This window comes from Lolium rigidum, chromosome 2, assembly GCF_022539505.1.
Source record: "Lolium rigidum isolate FL_2022 chromosome 2, APGP_CSIRO_Lrig_0.1, whole genome shotgun sequence".
In the NCBI taxonomy this organism is placed as follows: Eukaryota; Viridiplantae; Streptophyta; class Magnoliopsida; order Poales; family Poaceae; genus Lolium; species Lolium rigidum.
This window is the reverse complement of record NC_061509.1, coordinates 282,834,300-282,858,935: the sequence shown is the minus strand read 5'-3', so window position 1 is coordinate 282,858,935 and position 24,636 is coordinate 282,834,300. Positions and strand designations below refer to the sequence as shown.

The 24,636-nt window shown below is 44.1% G+C and overlaps 2 protein-coding genes across 2 annotated transcripts; both read right to left on the bottom strand.

The window, feature by feature from the left end:
• Positions 1-2,000: 2,000 nt before the first annotated feature.
• LOC124693559 (haloacid dehalogenase-like hydrolase domain-containing protein At2g33255) lies at positions 2,001-6,685 on the bottom strand. Its single transcript, XM_047227039.1, has 5 exons — positions 6,277-6,685; positions 6,129-6,171; positions 3,295-3,355; positions 2,808-2,942; positions 2,001-2,335 (listed from the first exon to the last, which is right to left on the bottom strand). Exons 1-5 carry the CDS (start codon positions 6,668-6,670, stop codon positions 2,147-2,149), a joined length of 822 nt encoding a protein of 273 aa, XP_047082995.1. The 5' UTR covers positions 6,671-6,685; the 3' UTR covers positions 2,001-2,146.
• Positions 6,686-14,726: 8,041 nt separating this feature from the next.
• LOC124691054 (chlorophyllase-1-like) lies at positions 14,727-17,811 on the bottom strand. The gene is made up of 2 exons (XM_047224339.1): positions 17,572-17,811; positions 14,727-15,431 (listed from the first exon to the last, which is right to left on the bottom strand). The coding sequence occupies exons 1-2, from the start codon at positions 17,809-17,811 to the stop codon at positions 14,727-14,729; spliced, it is 945 nt and encodes a 314-aa protein (XP_047080295.1).
• Positions 17,812-24,636: the final 6,825 nt, after the last annotated feature.

Here is a 24,636-nt window from a genome sequence, read left to right as displayed (position 1 = left end):
TGTTATAAACAATATATTTTTAGATTTCGCACAAGTGCAATTTCGATGCCATAGTTATAATTTGACAGTAAAATGATTGCATCTAGATTGTAGTATTATGACATGATTGTTTTTTCTAACTACAATAGAAAAACAATTATATTTAGATGATATGTAGGGATAAATGGTTGTAATTTTTCAAGAAGTTACAAAAGTTTAGTATAAATAAATAAATTTTTTAAACGCATATTCCATCCAAAGATCACTCACCTGCTATAGAAACCGCCCAATAGCGTTGGTAACACCTTAAGTATGCATACCAAAAGATGAAAAAAAGATGATTTAGGATCGATATCATGGCATCAAGACACGCACATGGCAAGAAATCTAGTGACTTCAAAAAAATGAGAGCAGACATATCATCTCATCCGTGGCAGCCCCTCCTGCTAGCCCAACTCTCACCAGTCCCGTGTCCAAACTGTCTGCGTTCAGATATGCTGGTTAGACTTCTATTGGCTTAGCTGAACTATTTGATTAACATTTTGAGATGTTCAAGTTGTTGTTAGCGTAAGCCTTTTAACTGTCATCTAGTATATCTTTGATCGTGGACAATGAATTAACCCTCGAAATAGCTTCACTGTACTTTGAAATCATATATTGTTTTATAGCCTGTCAAAATCATGCAACTGCGAGTGTGTACTATATGTGTATCCATGCTTAGAATGCATCAACTTGCTTACCTCGTTTTCTCATGTTATGAATCTGAAAGAGTTTCGTTTCTCCATGATAGGACCCAAAATGTGAAACACATTACAGCTTTACACACCTATCCTACACCATCGTGTGCACAGGCATAACTGGCCTCTTTGCCATCGTTACATTCATGGGGTCATACGTCAAGCAACAGTGGCAAGCTGACACCGTTGATGAGGTGTTTGCCAAAATTGAGAAGATGGAGATGAAGAGGAAGGACGGAGAAGAGAAGCATTCCAAGGAGGGGAAGACTGCCAAGGCTGTGGAGGACGAGCCGCCCATGAAGAAGACTGAACAGCAGGTGGTGAAGACCGTCAAGGATCACAACGACGGAGCTTCATCACATGAGTCCCCTAAAAAGAGGTGGTGGTTCTTCTGATCAGATGATCCTTCCGTGGATCAGCCCAGGTGCCAAGAAGGGCTGATTCAACTGTTATGTTTTGTATCCCAGTTTCTATTGCTTAGTTGAACTACTGAGTTGCCTTAGCGTTAAACATGTCTGCCGATTCACCTCTTATGTCTCTTATGTTTTGTATCCCAGTTTCTATTGTATCCCAATTTCTATTGCTTAGCTGAACTACTGAGTTGCCTTTGAACTGAGATGTTGCATGAGAGTTATTTCAGATATCCTCATCAGATTTCTGTTGTGCCTTTGTGTCATCTGTGAGTTTTATTATCTCAGAGAAAGGCACTGCAAGGTTTCTTAACTTCGCTATTTATCTCACGCTACTATGATAGTCGTTGTAAGAACTAGTTATGATTTATAGCTGGAATCTCATGTGACTAGCTACTGTCCTCCAACCAACGAAGCTGGTCTGCCTGACACTGTTTGGCACGGTCATGTTTTTTTTCTTTCGAACCAAAGGCAAAAGACTTACCTTAATCCATTGAATAAAAAGAGAAGTTCTTAGTTCAGGTTACAAACCACACCCACCAAAAGCAAAATCTACTCTCCGGCCATCAAAAGACCCAAGTGCATAGCACCTGCACGAATCCAAGATTTAGCTTCTAACTTAATTCTAGCAAACACGGTGGCTTGCAAGGTCCTTTTGTTCTTGAAAATCCTCGCATTCTGCTCGTTCGAAAGTTCCCATGATACTAGCACAACAAGCGACCCAGTGAATTTGCTCATTCCTCCATGAGTAAGTACCATACTACTCCAGAATCTGGCCATCATCGAAGGCTAACAATGCCGCCAAGTCAACAAACCAATCTTTTATCAAGGTCCAAACAAGGGTGGAGTAGCGGCGTTTGAAGCGGAGAATTCAAAAGAATTCTTTTCTGGCTGTCATAACCTTCCAACCTGCATTAGTATTCAGATAAACCGACCGATACTTCTCGACATGTACCGTATTACATTAAGGTGTACAAACATGTTTCCTCACTCGGAAGACAGCTTACAAAACCATTCATGTCAGATTCTACTGTCAGCAGACAACACCGGATCCAAATCGAAATGCTCCTCCAACACGGATAATACTTCAGAGAGTGAAGAAACCATGAAGTCAGGCTTAACATCTTCAGGCAAAGAATCGTGGGGGCCATATCGCCCTGTTTCGTCAAGTAGGCAAGTGAAAGCACCAGCTCTCTTTCCACAAACAATCTGCACATGAATTTCAGAAGTACATATTTAGCCAATAAGCACGTGGGCGTAGACTATTGAAGCAGATTTACCAAAAAAGTTGCAAAATGACAGTGTTTTAATTGTTGCATTATCTCGATGATAGTGGAAGTGCAACCTGGCCTTTTCAAGGTCGTAAGAAGAAAAAAGGTTCACAAAAGCTGACTCCAGTTTATGGAAAAAATATAGTTATGTGGCCTTTATCAAAACAGTAGGAGCATAATGTCTATTCATTCATGACTACGATACAACTCTTAACTTCTTTTACAAGATGGCAGAAGGGAACTATAGCTTAATGTGGAGACTCAGGTTAACTTTAAGGAATTTAAACAATAATATTTATACTATACAGGAATCCTAATTGGTTTGTCTTGATAACTGAAATCATGCTACGTAGATACTGTATAGAAATGATTTATATGCTAGACTTCAGATTGAGATGAAGAATGCTCACATCATCCTTGAGGCTGTCCCCAACCATGATCACCTCGTTTGGTGGAAGTTTCCAAGTGGAGCAAATGTGAAGCAATGGAGCTGGATCTGGCTTATAGGGGCGGAATTCTCTGCTCAATGCAGGCACAAACATCATCTGCATAAGTTTCATATATCGAAGATCAATACATTGAAGATGATGGCATTATTACAAATGTTGGATGTTATTTCCACTTCGCCTTAACAATAGAATGATTGGCAACAAATCAAGTTCGATCAATGCAAAGTACAAATGAATATTACTGAAAAGATATTATGCAGAGTTTACAGCAACGTCATAATTTTATAAATTTGAATATCCAGCCATACTATACGACAAGGATTTGTATGTTCAGAATGGTGCAAGGGACCAAAGTATATCACAGCATTATACATATTTAAGAGCAATGGATATCATCCGACAAGCATAACCACTAGATGATCAGAATAAGTACAGTCCAAAAACTTACACCAAACCTTTGGTGAAACAAATCGACAGCTCCCTTCACATTGCGTGTGATTAAACCCCTCCTGCATAATATCCAGGGTAGGAATCAGTAGCCGCATAAATATCTCAAATCTAATAGAGTAAATTAATTATGGACAGATGCCACTGCAACTGCAGTTATTTATGTACCACTAGTCAGGCATGTTCTCACAATTACACACAAATGCTAGTAAACGAACTCAATGACACTTGTCAAACGAAGCAACAGTGTGTGGTATACACAAGCAGACAACAAGCTAGTAAGGCACCTGGTGCTAGGATAGGATGCTTCTTTCTGATCACTAGATTGGTGGCAATAAGAAGCCAGTCGCAGAGTCCCAATTAGTGATCTAGTTCAAAACCCAATCGATAATAAAAATGCACTATTTTGTTGCTTAATAATATTTATGACTTCAGCCACTGGATTACTACATGCAATGATGCAAGGGAATCCCTGAGTAAGGCGGGTGCGTCAGAAAGTAGACAGGGCAAGACCTACTGATCGCTTGAAAAACGAAGTTTCTGAACGAGGTAGAATGTTACGCAAACAGACAACTGTGTATTGTGACTGGATTTGTGATAGCAAACTTAGCTAGCAGTTAGCACGGAATGGAATTTTTTCGAGAAAAGGCAAAGGACCTTTGCATCTCATTTCATTGAAAGGATAGTCTGTTTACAATCCTCCTAGGAGGCAGCATACATCATACACACCCAGCTACTTAGTGGCGTGCACATCCCAGGTCGCCGGCAACGCTGCCCTAAGCCCCATAGCACCCGCCTTAGCCCAGAGGGATGCCTCTTCCTTGACTTTGGACATCAGGTCATGCACAGATGGCCGTGCCCCCTCAAATACACAGTGGTTTCTATGCTTCCAAATCATCCATGGCAGGAGCAGCGCTGCTGATCCAAGCCCTTTGCGGAGAGGTTTGGGCGTCGCTTGCTTCGCTTCCACCAGCCAAGTGAAGATGGAATCGTCCGTGTCCCGTGGCGTGCGGCACGACAAACGCACCATGCCAACGCCTCGCGCCAAACTTGCTTGGCGAAGGGGCAGTGGATGACTAGGTGCCGCATGACATAATAGGCAGCGGGGGTGGTGTTGCAAGCCTCGACGCGCCAGCCGGTCGGCAGTCCAGCATCGATTTTGGGACGCTAACCAGTGGAAGAACTTGACCCGTGGTGGCGCCCAAGCTTTCCAAATGTGTTTCCACGCCAGGCAGAGGGTGGAACACTGGAACGTGGCGAGGTAAGCGGAGCTGGCAGAGTAGTTGCCGCTGGCCATCCACTTCCAGAGCAGCTGGTCCGGGGCGTCGTGGAGCTGTGTGCCGTCAATGGCCTGCCAGATCAAGAGGTACTGCCCAATCTCGTGGAGCCCGAGCGTGCCATGGATGTCTCGTGCCCAGGCGTGGCCCTGCAGGCCGTCCGCCACCGTCCTGAGCTTCCTTCTGCGCTTGGGGATGCAAGCATACAACAGCGGCGCGATCTCGCCGATGGACCGTCCATTGAGCCACCGGTCCTCCCAGAACAAAGCCTTGCGTCCGTCCCCGACCTGCATCGTGGTGGATGCGAAGAACAGGGCGCGCTCATCGGCGGTGAACTGTAGGTCCAGATCATGCCAGGCACGGCGAGAATCGGTTCGACTGAGCCATAGCCAGCGCAAGCGCAGGGAGAGGCCCGTGCGCTCCAGGTCGTGAAAGCCCAGGCCCCCAAGGGAGATCGGCCTCGCCACCCGCTGCCAATTCACGTGACAATGGCCACCCTTGGCGTCAGCTCGCCCAGCCTAAAGGAAACCTCGCTGGATTTTGACGATCAGCTTGATGGTTTTTTTGTTAGGGGCTATCACCAGTAGCTGGTGGATCGGGATGGCGCCTAGGACGGATTTGACCATTGCCAGGCGGCCAGCCTTGTCCATGAGTCCTGCCTTCCAGGTAGGGAGCTTCGCCGCGACCCTGTCGACCACGGGCTGCAATTGCGCAGCAGTGGGTTTCCTCATGGTCAGGGGTATACCAAGGTAAGTGATTGGTAGCTCGACGATGGGCAGCTCAGCTGCTGGACGGCTGCGTGCACATCCTCGGGGGCGCATCAAATCAGAGTCGCGGTGCTCTTGGTGTAATTGACGCGGAGGCCAGAGGCGCGGCCGAACAGGTTCAGCGTTTCCTTGACAGCCACAACCTCCTCAGGTGTGGGATGGCAGAAGAGGATCACGTCATCAGCATATAGCGAGATCGTGGGCATCTCTTTCCGCGGGTGTAGTTGCCCTAGGACGCGAAGCTCGACGGCGCGCTTGAACAGCTTCCCCAGAGTGTCAACAGCGAGGACGAAGAGCTGCGGCGAAAGGGGGTCGCCCTGCCTTAGCCCTCTCCTATGCCAAATTGCTGGGCCGGGTGCGCCGTTGATGGGCACCCGCGTACTCGCGGAGGACAGCAAGATGGCCAGCCACTCGAGGAAGCGGTTACCGAACCCATACTGGCGCAGAGCCTCAAAGAGGAACGGCCAGGCGATGGAGTCGAAATTGCAGATCAAATTTCGAGCCATACAATTATAACCTACAGTGCACTCCCCCTGTCATCCGAAAATGACTTGTCTAACTTTCTGAAATGTTGGCACTTACATATATCATTCACTAGTGCACTATTCAAACAGCAAATCCCTAGACGATGGGATCAACCAAGTTTGAAGCAACTGCATGAGACTAACTGCACTGCACTAAATCAATTCTAAAATCACAAGTGCGGCTGTGGACCATACACTAACTGGGCTAAGCATACCATGTAGTATGCAAAATTGAGCTAGATTTCGGCTACACAAACAAGCAATCACCTGATCTGCCTGGCGTCGAGGAACCCGCAGAGCTCGGCGGCCCCTGCAATTCGGAATCACCCGCACACCCGATAAGCAAACGCGAACCAGAGCACGACAGCTCTTGCTCTTCGAAATGAGAATCCAACGCTTTGGGGGGAACGCTCACCGGGCATGATCTGGAGGCGGTCGAGGCCGTCGCGCTCGAACCGGGCGATGGCCTCGTAGGCGCGGCGCTGCTCTTCGGGGCCCCAGGACTCGATGCAGTGGAGGATGTCGACGGCGCCGCCGCCCGCCGCGCGCGCCGCCGCGTAGGCCGCCTCCCCGCCGAGCACCTCGCGGTACATGGCCGGGAAGTCGATTACGGGCACCGTCAGGGTCCCGTCCATGTCGAACACCACGCCGCGCAGCGTGCCCCTGCGGGCGGGGGCTGGGGAGGAGGAGGACATGGCGACGGCACGGGCGGCCGGACGGAGCGCTAGGCGGCTGCGGCGGGGGAGGAGGAGCGGGAGGGTGCCGCCGGTGAGGAGGCGGTGCGCGGGGAGCAGGCGGGGGAGGAACATATAAGTGGCGAGGTCTCCGCCGGCGGACGGCCTCCGGGAAGCGCAGCGGCGGGTGGGATGACGTGCGCGCGCGCGTGCGGCCGGCCGTGCGTGTGGTGGTGGGAACCCGTGTGCCGGCTAACTGGGCTAGACGACATGAAGGCGGGTACAAAGGTTACTGCTTTTCATCCAGGTTAACGGAAAATTGTTCCTCACTATGTTTTACGTGCTCGAACAAGGTTTGTGCAATACTGATTTCTGTTTTCCAACGGACGGAACAAGCACTGCACGGCCACCAGTCACTCCTCATTGTTCAAGAGGTGGGAGGTGACGAGGTTTTCTCAATAGCGAGACACATGTAGTGACTTCATCAATCCCAAGATTGGTTGGATCAAATCTCTCGAAGGTGCTCATAGGTAGGATGTGCGTGCCTACATGCATAGAGGTGAGTGTACCTACTTATTAGTAACGCCTAGGCCTATACTTTGTTTCGCAAAAAGATCACTAATCGGATAACAAGAAATTACATCAAGCAAAATATACAGAATCAGCGCTGATAGCCTGCTTGATGCTCGGATAGGTGTGCCGGCTTGATTTTCTTTGGAAAATTATAAGCTTAAATCATAACCCCTCGTGCTCACAGTGCATATAAATTTTAGTTAGATTCAAAGTTTATAAAATTTAATCATGTATATTGATAAAAATATAAACATGTACCATGTCATATTAATATTATTAGAATCGTTATAAAATATAGTTTTATATTATATATATTCGGTATCATAGATGTTCGTATTGTTTTCTATATTTTTGCTCAAACTTTGTAAAATTTAACTTGCACGGAAAAGTATGCATGACATGTTATAGGAGAAGGGAAGAGGGAGTCAAAACCTTCAAATCATTCAGTAAATGAACACCAATTCCAATTCTCACTTGAAATTGTCTGTTGAAATTGCGGACTTGTGGTGTTATATTAGCAATGTCTCCACGGAGAGTACCGTTTCTTTTTTTTAGTTAATTCTTTTTTTATTCCCTATTATGATATTTACTCCATATTTTTAAATATGTGCTAGGTTTGCCCCCGAAACAAAATTCCACTATGGTCAACTTAAATCTTGGCTCATATGTGTCATGCCACGAAAATAAACCATGCACGTACTTTTTGTACAATGCGTAAACGACCTGGCACTAGCATGTAGGCTGAGAGTAGGTCCATAATAAAGCAATGGATGAATATCTTGTTTGAGGATCAGGAGGCGGCTCCGCCACAAAACCAATCTAGGATTTCGTCCACCTCATCAACGATACCGCTGGTCCGCTCTGCCTCCAGCGGCTTTGGGGCTTTGCAGGTATGGCGGACCACGGTCTCTCGCCGGCGGGGAGTTTTCGTTCTTTTTGTAGGTTGTTTTTTAGTATCTTTTTTTAGATGTTGAGGCGTCGGCTACATTTTGAAGTCAGAATAATATCCTCTCCGTCTTATCCTCTCTCCGGTGGTGCGTCTAGCACTGACGGAGGGCGCGTGGAATCGTGTGCCCGGTGGATCTCCAGGGATCCGGTCGGTTTTCATGTTCGTTGGTATGGTTTCATGTCAATCTCTTCCGATCTACAGTTGTCATCATTGGCGATGGTTGTTGTCTACTACAATAAGCTCTACTACGACAAGCTTTGCCTAACTCCGGTAATGGAGATGTGAGGACGGCAGCGCGCCTTCAGCCCGTGCTAGTGTTTGTAGTGGTCGCTAGGTGGTTCAAGTACCTAGTTAAATTTTAATTACTTTTTAAGCTATTTGCACTATTGTTGATGATTATTAATAGGTCGGTGGAATTTTCGCAAAAAAAAACTGATAAAATCTGCACGAAGTTGCAAAATAGGGCGTAAAAAGTGGCTAGCAGAGAAAATTTGGGGTAATCCTTGTCACAAATGTCAAAATAGGGGATACAAATGAGATTAACTCCTTTTTTGGGGTGAATGTTGAACTAAAGGATATACAGAGGAATATAGGGTAATGTTTACGTGAAAAACTCTAGCATTCAATTAAAATGTATAGAGTAAATTGCAGAAGACCTACAAGTGCAGATTTGCGGTCAATGTTTACATAATTTTATTCTAAATGTTTCAAATCTTCATATAAATTCAATCCACATGTAGAGAACTAACAAAAAAAAAACGGTGAATACTAACTTGTGTTGTCTGGATGATTATGTTGTGAGTGTCACATAGTTCATCACCTAGCTGGTAGGCTCGTAGCTACTAGTCAACTTATAAGGAGGTTGTAGGAATTTTAAGTTACTCTTGGAACATTTTGTCTCTCTTTAGTGACCACTGCATTTAAATGTTGCTTGGATATCTTGAATTGAATTTGATTCAAGGAAGCCAGTTATATCAAAATTATACATCGTATAAATGCTCAGGAACATTATAAAGTGGAACATCTAGGTTGTTCATTTGTTTACTATACAGGAGATGTTGAAATTCTTCGAATTTGAATTGCATAACACTCATAGTGATTAACGACTAAATAGATAAGACATAACCCCTAATTGTTGCCGATTGCCGTGGTTTGTTTAATTGGTTAGCCAGTATTTTGATCTTTATAGATAGATTGTTATCTTGGAATCTTATCCATAAACATGGTTTGATCTTTATAGATAGTTTGTTATCTGGAAATCTTTATCCATAAACAGTGAATAGTAACTTATGTTTACTAGAAGGATACCCCGTGTGTTGCAGCGGAAATTTCTCCGATAATTCTATTTTGTAAAACACAAAAGGATATAAGTTGATTGGAATAGGATGTTATTTGTACGAACATGCAGGATTTAATTGGCGTAAATAGTCAAGAGGCTAACTTAAAAAAAACTAACTTAAAATGGTTATGTAGTTGGCGGCTAAGAGTTGATGATGTGGATCAATGGCGAAGCTAGGATTGGAGCAAGCCCCGGGCCAAAAAAAATTGAAATGCGAGAAGTCACTCAAAAAATTCATGAAATGGCACAAAAAAAATGGTATGATTGCGAGCATGAACATATAATTCCAACTCAATTCTCAACAGTCCAACAAAATATATATAGTTTGGGCAGTTTCTTTGGTTTAAGGATTTCTCGGTTTGGGAATTCACCGATTGGTGTGGTGTTGAGTAAAAACCTCTTCATATTCTATTGTAAAACTTCAAATCAATTATAAAAGTTGTTAGTTAAGTCAACAACAAATAACAACCAAGCCTTTCAGTCCCAAACAAGTTGTGGTAGGCTAGAGTTGAAACCCATAAGATCCCGAAGCCAAGTCATGGTTCCGGAACGTGGATAGCTAACTTCCACGCACCCCTGTTCATGGCTAAATCTTTGTCGATATTCCAAACATTCAGGTCTCTCTTAACAGACTCCTCCCATGTCAAGTTTGGTCTACCACGACTCCTCTTAACATTCTCAGCATGCTTTATCCGTCCGCTATGCACTGACGCTTCCGGAGGCCTCCGTTGGATATGTCCAAACCATCTGAGACGATGTTGGACCAGCTTCTTTTCAATCGGTGCTACCCAACTTGTTAGTCAAGTGAATCTGTTTAATTGGTAACAATAATGGCATGGAATAATCAAAGCAAACAGACACTCGGAATACACACGTATTACCTAGCAGTAGAGCTTGTAGCCCGGACTAGGAGAGATAGAGCAACACGACATTACTCGAGCGGCGCGCCAACGGCGGCATTGGGCAGCAGCTGGGGGAAGGCCGGAACTCATCCAGGGATCCTGCTGAGTGTGGACTGGGGGCGGCAAGCCGGCGAGACGGCAGCCTGGCGGCGCGCGTCCTACTGCAGCGAGCGAGGGAAACGAGTGTTGTTGGGCATCATCGCAAAGATGGGCCAACTCACACTACGTTGCAACCCGGGCAAGTCAGACATCTGTACACGTAGTAGGCCAGAATAATTTGCTGCGTCCCGGGCCATGGTCCTGGTTGCCCGGGGTGTAGCTCCACCCCTGATTTGGATAATTAGATAGCTTAAAAAATAGATGATGTGGCTTACATGTAGAGTATTAACGAATGTTAGTGGGGGATGACATGGACAATTGGATGACTAATAGAATGAATGATGTGATTAGTTTGCATGTTGAGATAGACAACTTAAATGATCCTCTAGTGGAGTTATAAGAGATATAGATTTATATGATTATGTTGTGATTGTCACATGTAGTACTCACACTAGTTCATTACCTTGCTGGTAGGCTCATAGCTAGCAGTCAACTGATAAGGAGGAGTCCAGGAATGTTATGTTACCTAGTGCGTGTGGCTTGCAACATTTATTTAGTACATTCAATTACTCCTGCAATATTTTGTCTCCCTTTAAGCTGAACACTGCATATAAATCTTGCTTGGATATCTTGAATGGAAGTTGGTTCAAGGAAGCCGGTTATATCAGAATTATACATTTTATAAATGCTCATGCACATTATAAAAAGGTACATCCAGGTTGTTTAAATGTTGATTTTATGAATTGTTGAAATCCTGTGAATTAGCTTGTTGGATCATGCATACATAGTTCTTGCCCTCCTCTCAAAATAAATACATGGGTAATGCTATTCTTATATACCTCGCCTGTTCTAAAATAATTGTCACAACTTTGTATAGAACTTTAGATACGGTATAAAATGCGTCTACATAAAACTATATCAAAAAATGCGATAATTAGTTTGGAACGGATTTACTCCCTATGTACATGTTTAATCGACGCACCACTCACACTTACACAAGCTATTCCCTCAACACCACGCACCTCAATTTAATCCGAACAGAGGGAGTAGTAGCTTGTTGTATCATTCATCCGGTTGAGTGGATGACAATGTTTGATGGCTGTGATCAGGAGGTACCGAAGGACCGCCGTGGTTTTGCGGTTTTGCCGTGGCGCCATTGTCTGCAGCGGGCGAAGAAGACGTCCAATCAGCAGCCGGGTAGCGAGAGTTGGGCTTGCGGTTCCTCGCGGGTCTCGTGCCTCCTCCGGCCATGCCGTCGATGGCACGCCGGAGAAGCTTCTCCTCGGCGGCGATGTCGCCCATGAGCCGCGTAAGCCTGCAGAGCCGAGCCAGAGACTGGTCGTCAGCTTGGTGATCGGCTCCCGCCGCGCCGGCCTTCTCCTCCTCCTCGGCCAAGCCCTGGGTGATGGTGGCTAGCAGGTCGCTCAGCGCCTCGAGACGCCGCATCGCTTCCTCCGGCGTCATGGCGTCGCCGGCCGTGCTTGTCCGTGCGTGTTGGCAGTCTGTCTACTCCGCGATCGGGACGAACAGCTGAGATCGATGCCCAACAGGCCAACACCAACACCAACACGTACGTAGTAGTAGTACTATTGAAGTCCGGAGTATATATACACAAGGAAACGGTGGCTGTGCAGGATTCCGATCCGGGCCCGAAACAGCAGGAGCACCGATCCCGGTTCAGATTGCATTATGCATGGCAGCATGAGACCAGACCAATGATGTGTGCGCAGGAGGTGGTGGCGCACGTGGACGCGGGCCGTGTGTCTCGCGCTCGTGGACGCTCTCCTCTGTCCTCTCTCGGACGCCGCCGTCATACCAAAGCGGGCCGCAAGGTGTTCGATGCTAGTCCCCGATGTCAATTCCGGCAGAGACCCGCGAGACCCGCGTGCATTCCATCTTAACCGCGCGCCATGCCTGCTGCATGCATACCGTCTCCATCCCCGCACGATCGAAGACCCATCCACAAACCGACTCAACGCAACTGAACTCGAACGCGGCCAAACCAGCATCCAAACGCGACCTAAACAACGACGCAGACACCAGCACGAACATGTGAACCTATGGACTCAAGGCATGATGGTAAGGTGGTTTATTTCTAACAGTCAAGCAGCTACGGTGCAACCGTCACACGCTCCCATCTCCATGTCCGCCACTTCTCATAGTGCTAGTGCATCAGACGTGCTACTAACAGTGACCATGACCTCCAGTCGCCACCCTAGACAGAATAAGGAGGTATCTCTTGGCGGCGTCGATGACTACTCATCTTCATCTGAAGATCTTCTTGTATCTATCCATTTCTAGTTACATGATTGCATCTCTTGTTCAGAGGATTGTCGATGAATTCAAAGCTTGGGTGTGGGCATGTGCTGGTTTTGGTAATAAGGAAATGAAGAACGGGAACGAAACAAAATAAAACATTTCTAGCGGATGGGATTCTTCCAAAAAAAAATATAATTTGTGATCTAATTCCGCTTTCCTTGCTAATTATACGAGACCCAGAAGGTTTCTATGAGGAAGAAGAGTGGTGTTAAGAAGTAGAAGAAGAGTGTTGTTAAGAAGACAAGCTCAAGGAGGAAGAACCAAGAAACAACTACTACAATGGGTCCATCAAGAGTGTTTTTTGTACCTCTAGGAAGGTCAAAGAGGATGCTGGAACTTTATGAGCCAGCTCCCACTCGAGTCACGAGGTCAAAGGCAGCAAATGTAACCGACCATGAAGAAATCCTGCAGCAGAATGACCAAGAAAGCTCACAACAGATGGATGATGTGTTGCTGACTGATACGTCTCAAATGTATCTATAATTTGTGATGCTCCATGCTTGTTTTACATCAATTCATATATGTTTTGCTTACACTTCGTAGCACTTTTATATCATTTCCAGCACTAACCTATTAATAAGATGTCACAGTGACCGTTCCTGTTTTCTGCTGTTTTTGTATTTCAGAAAAGTTGTACATGAAATTTTCTCTGAATTGAACGAAACAAAAGCCGAAGTCAATATTTTACTGTAACGAAGACAGAGTCCAGAGGGGAGTCGAAGGGGGCAGCAGGGCGGCTACACCTGCCCTAGGCACGGCCTGGCCCTGCCCCGCGCCTAGGGGTGGTGTGGGCCCCCTGACCTCCACCGACATCGCCCCTCCGCCTATTTATTCACGATCTCGGTAAAACCCTAGAGACCCGAGCCTCCATCCACGAAAAGTTTCATCGCGGCCGCCATCGCAGAACCCATCTCGGGGGGTTCTAAAGCACTTCCCGGCACCCTGCCGGAGGGGGAAATCATCACCAGAGGCATCTACATCGCCATGCCCGCCTCTGAAGTGATGCGTGAGTAGTTCATCCCTGGATTATGGGTCCATAACAGTAGCTAGATGGTTGTCTTCTCCAATTTGTGCTTCATGTATAGATCTTGTGAGCTGCCCTACATGATCAAGATCATCCTTATGTAATCCTACATATTGTGTTTGCTGGGATCCGATGAATAACCACCTCGTATTCCTTCGCTCGAGAGAACGCTCAGGAGGCGATTGCGGTTTCTTCGTCTCTCATTGGCACCGTCTGCGGTCTGCCTCGCTTCTATGCATTTGGGTCATGGATGTGGGGTGGATCTCGGGCCCCGTCGGCGAGAGGGCTCCGTTCCCCTGGTTTTAGGATTTTGGTTAGGTGGGGCGGCACTCAGGTAGTGGTGCCGGCATCTTCTTCATCTCAATGGTGACATCGAGAACATTGTGGGAGTGGTGTGGTTCTATCAGGCTTCATCTGGATGTACGGATCTCTAGGTTGCCAAGGAGCTTCATCGACGGTTATTCCTTCCTCTTCGTCTCGGGACGGATGCAACCTTCTTGACATGTTCAGTGATTCCCTATCCGCAACTAACAACGTCAGGCCGACTCAGGGAGAAGTGGCAGTGTCAGCGCGCCATCGACATGGTCTGGAGTTGAAGACGAAGGGCATCTCAAAGCTTTCGTTGTAAGTTTCGTTTTTGTTGAGGTGCTTCGTACTATTTAATGTTTCTTTTAATGCTGGGTCCGATTTGCAAAAAAAACAAGATCATGGTCATCGTCACTGCTATCGTGTAGAGAGCTTCTGATCCGAATGGTCGTGGCATACGGCATTGCAATAAAGCATGCCAGATGGTAAAAAAGTGCATCATACTGCTTGTTTTTAGAATAATAATAATAGGTATTTTTATTTTTTATTCCCTGGTGAACAGATTATTACAGTATGCAACACACGTAGGAAGCACAGATACATCATCCACACATTAACGCTTATTTAGGACAAGTAGTTATTTTCCGATGTAACTACCCTTTGCCATGAGGCTTGAGCATTCATGCCAAATCATGTTCAACCGGGTTCAGTATGGCCGGCGAGAGCCCTGGGTTATCAAGTATGGCCTTAAGATCTTCATTGTTTTTCTCCAGGATAGCTCTAAGGAATGCGACCATGACTCCTCCCATGCTCTGCCTGGCAAGGTTTTTGGTGCCATTCTCGTTCCTCTTGCACATGCATTTATCGACGATGTAGGGCGCGTCGTCATCTAGCATGTCCGTGTGTCCGTACTCCTCGGCCACGAAGTAGTAGCGCGGCGGCTTGCACTCGTCGTAGAACGCGGCGTGGTTGACCCCTGCCGGTGCGCAGGGAGGACCGCCAACATGCTCCGGGCCCTTCCCGGTTCCCAGGACAAGGGCAGGCATCCCCACGTCGAGAGAGCGGGGCTTGAACGTGAGGATCTCTGGTGGAACCTGGCAGCCCGTGGCTTTCCCGGCCACCGGGTCGACGCCGATGAGGGCAGAGAACTTGAGGGCCAGCTTGATCATGGGGTTCCCCAACCCCAGGGCTAGGGCGAACGCTGCGTGCCCACCTCGGCTGTGGCCTGCCAGAGCCAACTTGGACAGGTCAGGCTTGACGCTGTTAAGCTTGAACTTGTTCTCGAGGACGAACTGGAGACCGTCCTGCGCTGCGAGCCAGTTCGTGACTTGCTTTGCCGCGTTTACGTCCCTACTGTCGTCTTCGATGAACGTCATCCAGTAGAGCTGTTGGCACAAGCTAGTGTGAGTGGAAGATGAGAGTAGTATATATCGTGAAAAAAGTATCTCCATTTCATCCGGTCTTAAACATTGTTTGTGTAGATCGTTCTCGTTCCTAGCTAACGTGCAGATTTTTACCTGTTCCATTCATTAGTTTGTCCAGCGGGCAGCGGCCCACCATTAAAATTAAATTCATTTTTGCTGTTGCAATTGAGGTTTCACTGCCTCGTCATGCATCAACCAATTAATATAGGAGTACGATGTCGATGAGTACGAGAGAGTTTTTACGTATTCCCTTCGTCATGCAACAACCAATGTAAGAGTAACTAGCAAGGTGGCCCTCGCAATGCGAGGACATCACTTGTTCCACAGACAATATTATGCATGACATCTTCATTTTATTTAACTTAAAGTAAATTTTCCTCTTATTTATTTACCTAATTGCAAAAATACATGTCAGTTTAGAAATCGGCACATTCGTATATCCTTTTACCTCTTAGTAAGACAATGGTATTAAAGTTTGGGATATTCGGAGTGCCGAGCGTGCAAGCGTTTACCCCGTGGTGTGACGGAGAACGTAAGTTGAAAGGGTATTTTTCGTTGTGGGAGGGGTGACAACTTCTTTTTTTTGTGGAAAAGCACCGTCATGCAGATTTAAAGGAGCACCCTAGATCATGCCGTGCCGCTGTGGTAGAACTCTCACGTTTGCCATATATCATGGTCCTAAGTTTAAATTAATCATGCATATATCTATTTCTAAAAATCCAATTAAATTATCAATATTCAATAAGTTTGTTTTATTGGCATATTTGCCGAAGAAAGATCTTGTTATGGCCAAGGTTGATGTGATATATACTTGGTGAAATTCACTAACAATATTTTGTTACAAAATGTAAGTTGTTTATTAGTTTGTAAATCTACAACTCACTCACATCTACATGTGTTACAATCATATTTTTTAGAGCATGTGAGATGAAAGATACTTTGTTGGTATTTAAAAGATGTGCACGAAGTGTGGGCACGGATGGGAGGCAATAATTATTAGTTAAATGGCACGACGGTAGTAGATTGAGAAAATCAACCATGTTGTAAAAATGAGAAGAGATGTATTTCCTTTGTCCCAGAAACATGTTTTAGATTTATCTAAATTTATATGTATCTAGGTCATATTTTTTCGAGCTGGTATTTTGATATTTTGGTGGAAACCTGTTTTTACTGGTTACCATCGAAAACAAATAATACCGAACGAAATTCTCCGGTATTCAAATAATTTTCTCAATTATTTTCATAAAATTTTGACAAAATAGTAAATTTGTTTGACAAATCTTGGCCGATATTTAGACGGTATTTATGGGAAATACCATTACAACCATGTATTTTTTGCCTACCAAGAAAAAATCATAATCAATATGCTAAATAATGTCATGATATATCTAATTTGAGACAAATCTAAGACATATTTCATAGGATGGGTAGACTGCAATATATGGCAGTTTTCTTATTTTTTACAGATACCAGGATATTTTTTCTTTTTTGTCCATGAAGCTGATGTCATTCATAACATGGTTGGGTCGGTCTCTTTCTCACGTGTTATAGTCCATATCTCTTTTTTAAACGGACGAAGCTTCTTTTATTTTGATCCATACACGTTCTTCAAATGTTTTTTTTTTAACGGACGAAGCTTCTTTTCTTTTGATCTAATGGAGGCATACGTTATGGCCACGTTCTAGCCATCTTTCTTGCAACTACCATAGTACACGTTTTCTTTGTTTTGTTAACAGACGTGACAGCTTTAATTATATCTGTGGTAGTCCATGCGTAAGATAAGACACCAAATCAATTTTGCTTTTCCTACCAAATAACAAATAACAAATAACAAATAACAATATGGGTCCACTAATTTGACATGTTTGTACTTCTAAAATAATATGAGCATGTTACGTAAAATCGTGAAATCATAGCCGTAAATTTTAGATCTAACTGACAAAATAATTAGAATGATGTGGTTTAACGTGGCGCCTCTATTTCAGAACCACGTATTGTGCTTTTAGTATATAATAATAGATAGATATCCCTGAATTGCATGAAAAATGGGCAGTAAGAGAAGGAAGGTGGTGCCGAGATGCAGCAAAACCTAGCTATTTACCTGCGGCGCCACTGCTATGAATCCATGGGAGGCAACATGCCTGAGGAGCTGCTCGTAGTAGTGATTCGCCAAGTTGCAGCCGTGCAGGAACACGATGACAGGGTACGTCCCTTCCTCCGTCGGGGCGACAACCATGACCGGCTTGGGCAGGCTGTGCATGCCCTTCGAGTTCGGCTTCACATTCTTCACGTCGACGGGGAGCAGGCCCCTGTAGAACACTGGCCCTGTTGCCAACTCCATTGTGTTTATGTGGCGGATGGAGATGAGCTTGGTTTGGTGTTTGTGCATCCATGGCAGGAGACGGACAGTGTATTTATAGGCTGGCCGGGGCAGAGGAGCTGAGCAAATCAGGAACATATGGCAGGAGACGGAGAGTGTTTCTCTTTACATGACAAACCAAGGCGTGAAGCACATCAGCTAGCAGACGCCGGAAGATGCTAGGACCTAGGACAATGCCACACGAGCCACGAAGTGGCAGCCGGCAGGGCCAGATGGTCCGCAAAATTTTGACAACCATTCCGGAGTTGTGTCACGGTCGATATAGTACTGACAACATGTCCACATTAACATACAAGATGCCTATCTGTATATTCCATCTACTGAGAACGTCAGATGTGTTCACACAAATTTCATCAAAACTTAAATCAAAGCGTGCCCCATAAATATATTGCCTTTTGTCACATAATAATAATTAATTCAACATGTGATTGGTCACAAGACTCAGTGTACACAAAATTCTCAATTCCAATTCTAACCATAGAGTGAGAAAAAGTTTACATTTGTGAGTACATGATTTGGCTATTACTCGTGCTCCCTCCGTTCATCAATAGAAGCTACTACGTTTTTCGTGTCAAACTGACTAATAATTTAATCAACCAAATATAATAATTCATCCAAAGGTATATCATCGGAATGGATAAAGCTAACATGCGGATGGGTGTGTCAGCATTATGTTGGGCTATTTGGACAAGCAGAAATGATCTTGTGTTTAACAAACAAAAGGGAACTACCCGCAAAAAAGAAACAAAAAAAAAGGAAACTAATTTTTTGCAGGTTATTCGACGAGCTGTGCATTGGATTCAGCAATGGACTCTATTGCTCCCGGAGGACCAAAGGGGAGACGTGGTTGCTGGATCTAACCGACTCTTGATGGTTGTCCAGTATTTCTTCTTCCAGGCTACTGGTTGGAGGCACATCAATAGAATTGCAAATGTTTAGCGGTCCAATCTTTATCATTTTTTGTGGTTGATTTTTGTTTCAACCTTAGTGGATCCATGATTGTAATAATTGAATTATATACTCGTACGTTGCAATAAAAAACACGGCCGTGTGCATCTATTGATGCAGAGGCTGGGGCGTGGCTCCCATTTCTGAAAAAAATATAATAAGTCATCCAAAGGTATATCATCGGAATGTTCTTTGAAACTGAATCCAATCATGTATTTTTGGATGATATGTAACCTTGCATTACCGGACGGAGAGAGTATATGAATTTATGTTTTCATATCTCTATGTGGGTATATTGAATACAAAATCGAAATTATATAATACACAAATGTGTCTTTGTGGCAATGCTGTCAAAATCTTAGTTTTTTACCTTGTTCTTCACGTATCCACCTAAAGGGAATTTTTATCCAAATTATTCCCAGCCATGAGTAACCTCATCTACGTGCTGCACGCTTCCAACTAAGAATTTTGTGTGTGCGGTTGCATACATACACATATCTTGATTTATTGGAAAAATTACAAAATTGTCAAGATTTGGGAGAACCAAACAAATTCTCGATAGCCCCAAGTATTATCTAGCAACATCTTGTTGGCATTTATGGTTACATCTGGAACAAGTTGGATCTAGAACACTTAATTTTCCTTCGTTTCTAGTTGCAGTGAGAAAATATGGGGGCATATTGCCTGCAGGTGTTTGCGCACTTGTACCAATATTATTTTGGGAAAAATAAACAAAACAATATGGATGGATGTTTGGCTCCCTCTTTATTTAGAAAAAATATTTTGACATCTGAAAAGGTATAATTTATATAAAAATATATATGACGCTACTAACAAAATATGGTATAAAAACATGAAGATTTGTGACATACAAAAACAAGATAAATTATATATTCATAGTTGCTATTTTATTCAGAATTCGTAACATCTTAGCATCATGTGTATTTGGGATTATTTCTAAAATTTTGATTTTTTCAAATTCTTTTTCAGAAAAGGACTTGTCATGTTTATTCTCGATGCACTCTCAGACATCTTTTGAAAAGAAGATATTGGGACATATAATATTGCCTCATTGGTCATTGTATTTTGTGTCATAGGTCTAGATGCACTCATTACGAAAAATGCATCGCAAAATTTAAAAAAATCTAAAAAAATCAAGAATGGATTCCTCGAGATTCATGCTCACCTTGGTAGATAAAAATAGCTTTATCTCTCCTCCTTTTATCGGAACCCCAAAGGAAACGGATGGTGTCACACACACCCATTCGTGTAAATACAAAAGTATTTCCGAAAATTTTCAGCATGACTTCCGGATACTCTTTGTTCCCACAGAAAGTTTTGTGGAGAAAAGACAAAAGGACAAAAATAAAATGTCTAATGAAAAGTTATCTTTGAGCACAAAAAAATATCTTTTTACAGGGTCATAATGGATGCTCCATTTAGAGAAACTTTGTGTCCTATCACTCGTTCCATAATATAAGCCATTTTAGGACACAAAAATATTTTGCTAAAACGGTGTATATGGAACAGAGGTAGTAACATAGAATGACCGGATGTACGTTTAAATATTTTTTTCCGCATTTTTTACACATTTTAAATAAATCTTTTGGGCAGTAGGTTCATTCACATGTATGAGTTAAAGTGGATTTCCGGTGATGCAAGCCTCATTTAGTTTTTGAAACATGCTATATATATGAGGTGACCCATTATCACCCTATCTTTTCATATTTGTTGCGGATGGCCTACCAAGACATCTTCGAAAGAAATTGATGAAGGAAGAATTACAGAGCTAAAAGTGTGTAGACGAAGCCCCGGTGTTTCTCATTTACTATTCGTAGACGATAGTCTGTTGTTTCTTGAAGCCAACTCAGATCAAGCAAGCAAGGTCAAAGTAGTCTTAAAAAAAATATGAGGAGGCAACATGACAACTCCTAAGCCCCGGTAAATGTTCCTTGCTTATTGGGAACAAGTGTTCCTAGGATCGGAGCCAAGTACTGGCTTCCATTCTGGACATCCAAACTATAGGTTCTGAGGAAAAGTACCTAGGTTTGCCAGGGCTAGAAGGGCGCATAAAAGATGGTAAATTTCAGCTAGTTAAAGAGAAATTAAAAAAATAAGTTCACAGACTATGCTGAAAAATATGCGTCTAGTGGAGCGAAGGATGTTCTGATAAAATCTGTTACCCATGCCATCCCCACTTACCCAATGAGTGTTTTTAAGTTCTCTGAAGGGCTTTGTGAACATTTGATGAAATTAACTAGAGACTTCTCATGGGGTGATGATAAAGAAAGAAGACATTCGCACTGGATGACCTAGGATAAAATAACAAAAAGGAAAGGACAAGGAGGCATGGGTTTTAAAGATCTTCTTTTTAACCAAGCTCCGCTAGCAAAGATGACCTGGAGGTTGATTGCCTTCCCTGACAATCTTTGTGAAAAATTGCTGAAAGAAAAATACTACCCGTAGGGGGAACTAATGGACACAACTTTCATCCAGAACACATTCCATGGATAGCAGGGAATAATGCATGGCCTAGAGCTCTTGAAGAAAGGGGCTATGCGGAGAGTTGGTAATGGGGCTATAGTACGTATTTGGAGAGACAAATGGGTACCAAGGGGAAATATGAAAATATATGCTATGTAAACAATTTCACGGTTAAGAAGAGTTTCTCAATTGATAAACCACCATGACCACACCTGGAAGGAAGATGTTATTCGTAATATCTTTATGATGCTGATGTTGTCTTAACTATTAGACTTCCATCCAATGATGAGGAGAATTTTATTTCCTGGACACTTGAAAACCATGGCATGTTCACTATCAGAATCGCTTACAATTTTGCGCTGGACCTGAAAAATGAACCACCTCCTATTCAAGCAGTTGGCAAAATGGTGATAGGAATCTTTGGAAAGTCATTTGGAGTACAAATGTGCCTCCATAGGTAAAAATATTTACTTGGAAGCTCGCTACTAATAATATTGCTGTAGAGGTTAATAGAGCCCGCAAGCTTCCAAATGTCATGCATATGTGTACTATCCATGGGATGGAAGAGGAGACTGGATACCATGCTACAGTAGTTTGCACTAAAGTTATAGCCTTGAGACAAGGCCTGAAAAATCCCTGGAAGCTTCCCCCAAAATCAAAGTTAACTCACACTGGTCCTAACTGGGTTTTGGTTCTTCTGGACAACCTATATCATGACCAAAGAAGTAAAATGTTGTTCCTATAGTGGAGGGCTTGGCATCATTAAAACAATATCATCTTTGATAATGGCCTGGCTTCAGTGGATAATTCGATTCGTTATTTTACAAAACTATCTCACTACTGGTCAAGGTACAGCTGCAGGTCATGTTGTTGCTGATCGGAAAGGAAAAAAGTATTGTTTTACATGGAAATGGTCATAGACAGGGCCCATGCCTGAAGGAAAAAATGAAAATAACACTTGGATAAAACCAGAGGAAGGGTGGATAAATTGCAATGTTGATGCAAGCTTTCTTTCTAAAGGTAAGACTGGCTCCTGGGACGCAGTAATTAGAGATAATTCATGAAACATGATCTGTTCAGCTTGGGGCTTAATACTCCATTGTCAATCGGCCTCTGTGGCTGAAGCAATTGTGTGTCTAAATGGCATGCAAGTTGCTTTAAACAACTCTGAAGGTGACCTGATTATCAAATCATATAGCTCTTCGATCATTGAGGTTTTCCAGGAAGGAAAAATGGATAGATCTGAAGTCAGTATCATGGCAAATGAGTTTAGGGTGAAGAAGCCACCTGATAGGCAAGTGAAAATTTCAAAGATTAATAGAACCTGTAACAAGGTCGCGCATGAATTATGTCAATTTAATCGTAGAGAGTTGAGTAGAGGTGTTCTGCTAAGTGCGGTCCCCACCTGCGTGTCGCAACTTGCAATTATTGTCATCAAAATATTATGTCTTAATTAATATACAACCACTTTAAAAAAGGTGACAATAAGATATTTACTAGTACGATAGAGGTGAGGTCCTAGCCGTCCTCGCGCCATTTGGCACGAAGAGGACTACCCGACAACCAATTGAATAAAAGTTTAACCATGGAGTGGCATTTTGGGGCATGGGAGTATTTATTTTGAAATGCATCTTAGGAACAATTTAAATTGTCAAAATATATAAAACAAAAAATTTGCACATACATCTTCACGTGCTATGAGCTCACAAAGTTGTCTCATGAAAAATCAACTTTTCGTGTGCCGTGTATAAAAAGGAAAAACCATGTGCTAAAAATAAGGCTTTTCACAAAATGAATTTTCTATTTTTACATAGACCATAAAACATCTGGGCCGTTGGATCACAGCTGGTATGCACCCAAAAATATATGATGTACCGTAAAATGACTCTAACTGAACCAAGAAGAAGAGCGGTAATAGGTTGAGAATCTGAACTCGTATCCACGCATGCATATCCATGGCTTAGTTATCACCCACACACCCGTACATGCACGACACTACATGATGATGACCTGACCTCACAACGTACACTATCTGCTAGCTGAATACTCCCTCCATCCACAAATAAGTGGATAACTAGCTCAAAACTTTGTCCACAAAAGAGTGTATTCTTATCTTTCTAATGTAGTTTAATTGCTTTTCTATCATCGCACGAAAATCAAACCCAATAATATTAAGCATATGTTTTTCTTGTTTTCTACATGCACTTAGCTTATTGGAGATGAAAGAATTAAAGAGGAAAGATGCATGTTCCTAATGTATTTTTTACTCTATTTCATAATTTGTCTTAAAAACCCCGTGTGTACACTTATTTGTGGACGGGGGAGTACCTAGTACAAACTAGCTAGAACCTTTATGCTAACACTATAAATTATAGGAATTAAAGGACTACTAATAATACTTGCTCGTACGTGTTTGGATAAACACTAGTTTCTTGGGCAAAATCAAGGCTATTTTTTTTAGATTAACAGGGCTCTCCCTGATTTCCATTTTATAGAAACCATATGAATTCACTACAACCTCAGCAATACAGCACAACAGAGTTTACCTCCACGGTTTCGTTATTCCCAAAGACTACAAACACAGAAAACAGTAAACTGGGAAGAGACATAGCAGGGGAAGCAAACAACTACAGATGACTAATGTGTTATAAAATAGCATACATACGCATGGTAGTATGTGAGGGTGTAAGGGCATCTCCAACCGCGCGACCCAAACGAACGTATCTGGACGTTCGATTTTTGCTGTTTGGGTCGTCCCCGAACAGGCGGATAGTCCCGGATGTCCTACTAATTTTATGTTCCCCAAGGCATCAAGAGACCCAAATTTTCCTCCTACTAGTACTACTCATCAGAGGCGCACGACGGCGAGCTCCTCCTGCCCTGTCCCGTGTCGTCGACCACGCCGTCGCCCGCAGCGAGATGCTGCTGGTCACCTCGCCCGCCGCGAGCTGCTGCTGGTCACCTCGCCCGCCGCGAGCTGCTGCTGGTCACCTCACCCACGCCGTCGCCCAGCCCGCCGCCCAGCCTGCGACGGCGAGGAGCAGGATCGAGCCCGCCGCCCAGCCCGTGCGGGAGAAGGTGTAGGGGAGGCCCAGCATGCCCGACCCGACCACCGCGAGGAAGACGTTGGCGAAGGTCTTGGGCTGCGACGACAGGCGCGCGACGGTGCCGCCGTGGTGCGGCAGCAGCGGCGTCGTGTGGAGCCGGGAGGACGAGGAGCTCCCCTCCTTGTCGTCGAACCCCATGGCAAGCTGCGTGCTGCTCGCCGTGCTCTGTGGCAAGCACGCAGACAAGCAGACGCCGCCGGGGAGGTCAGGGCGCATCTCCCGGCCTGTGCCGCTGCTCGTCGCCCCG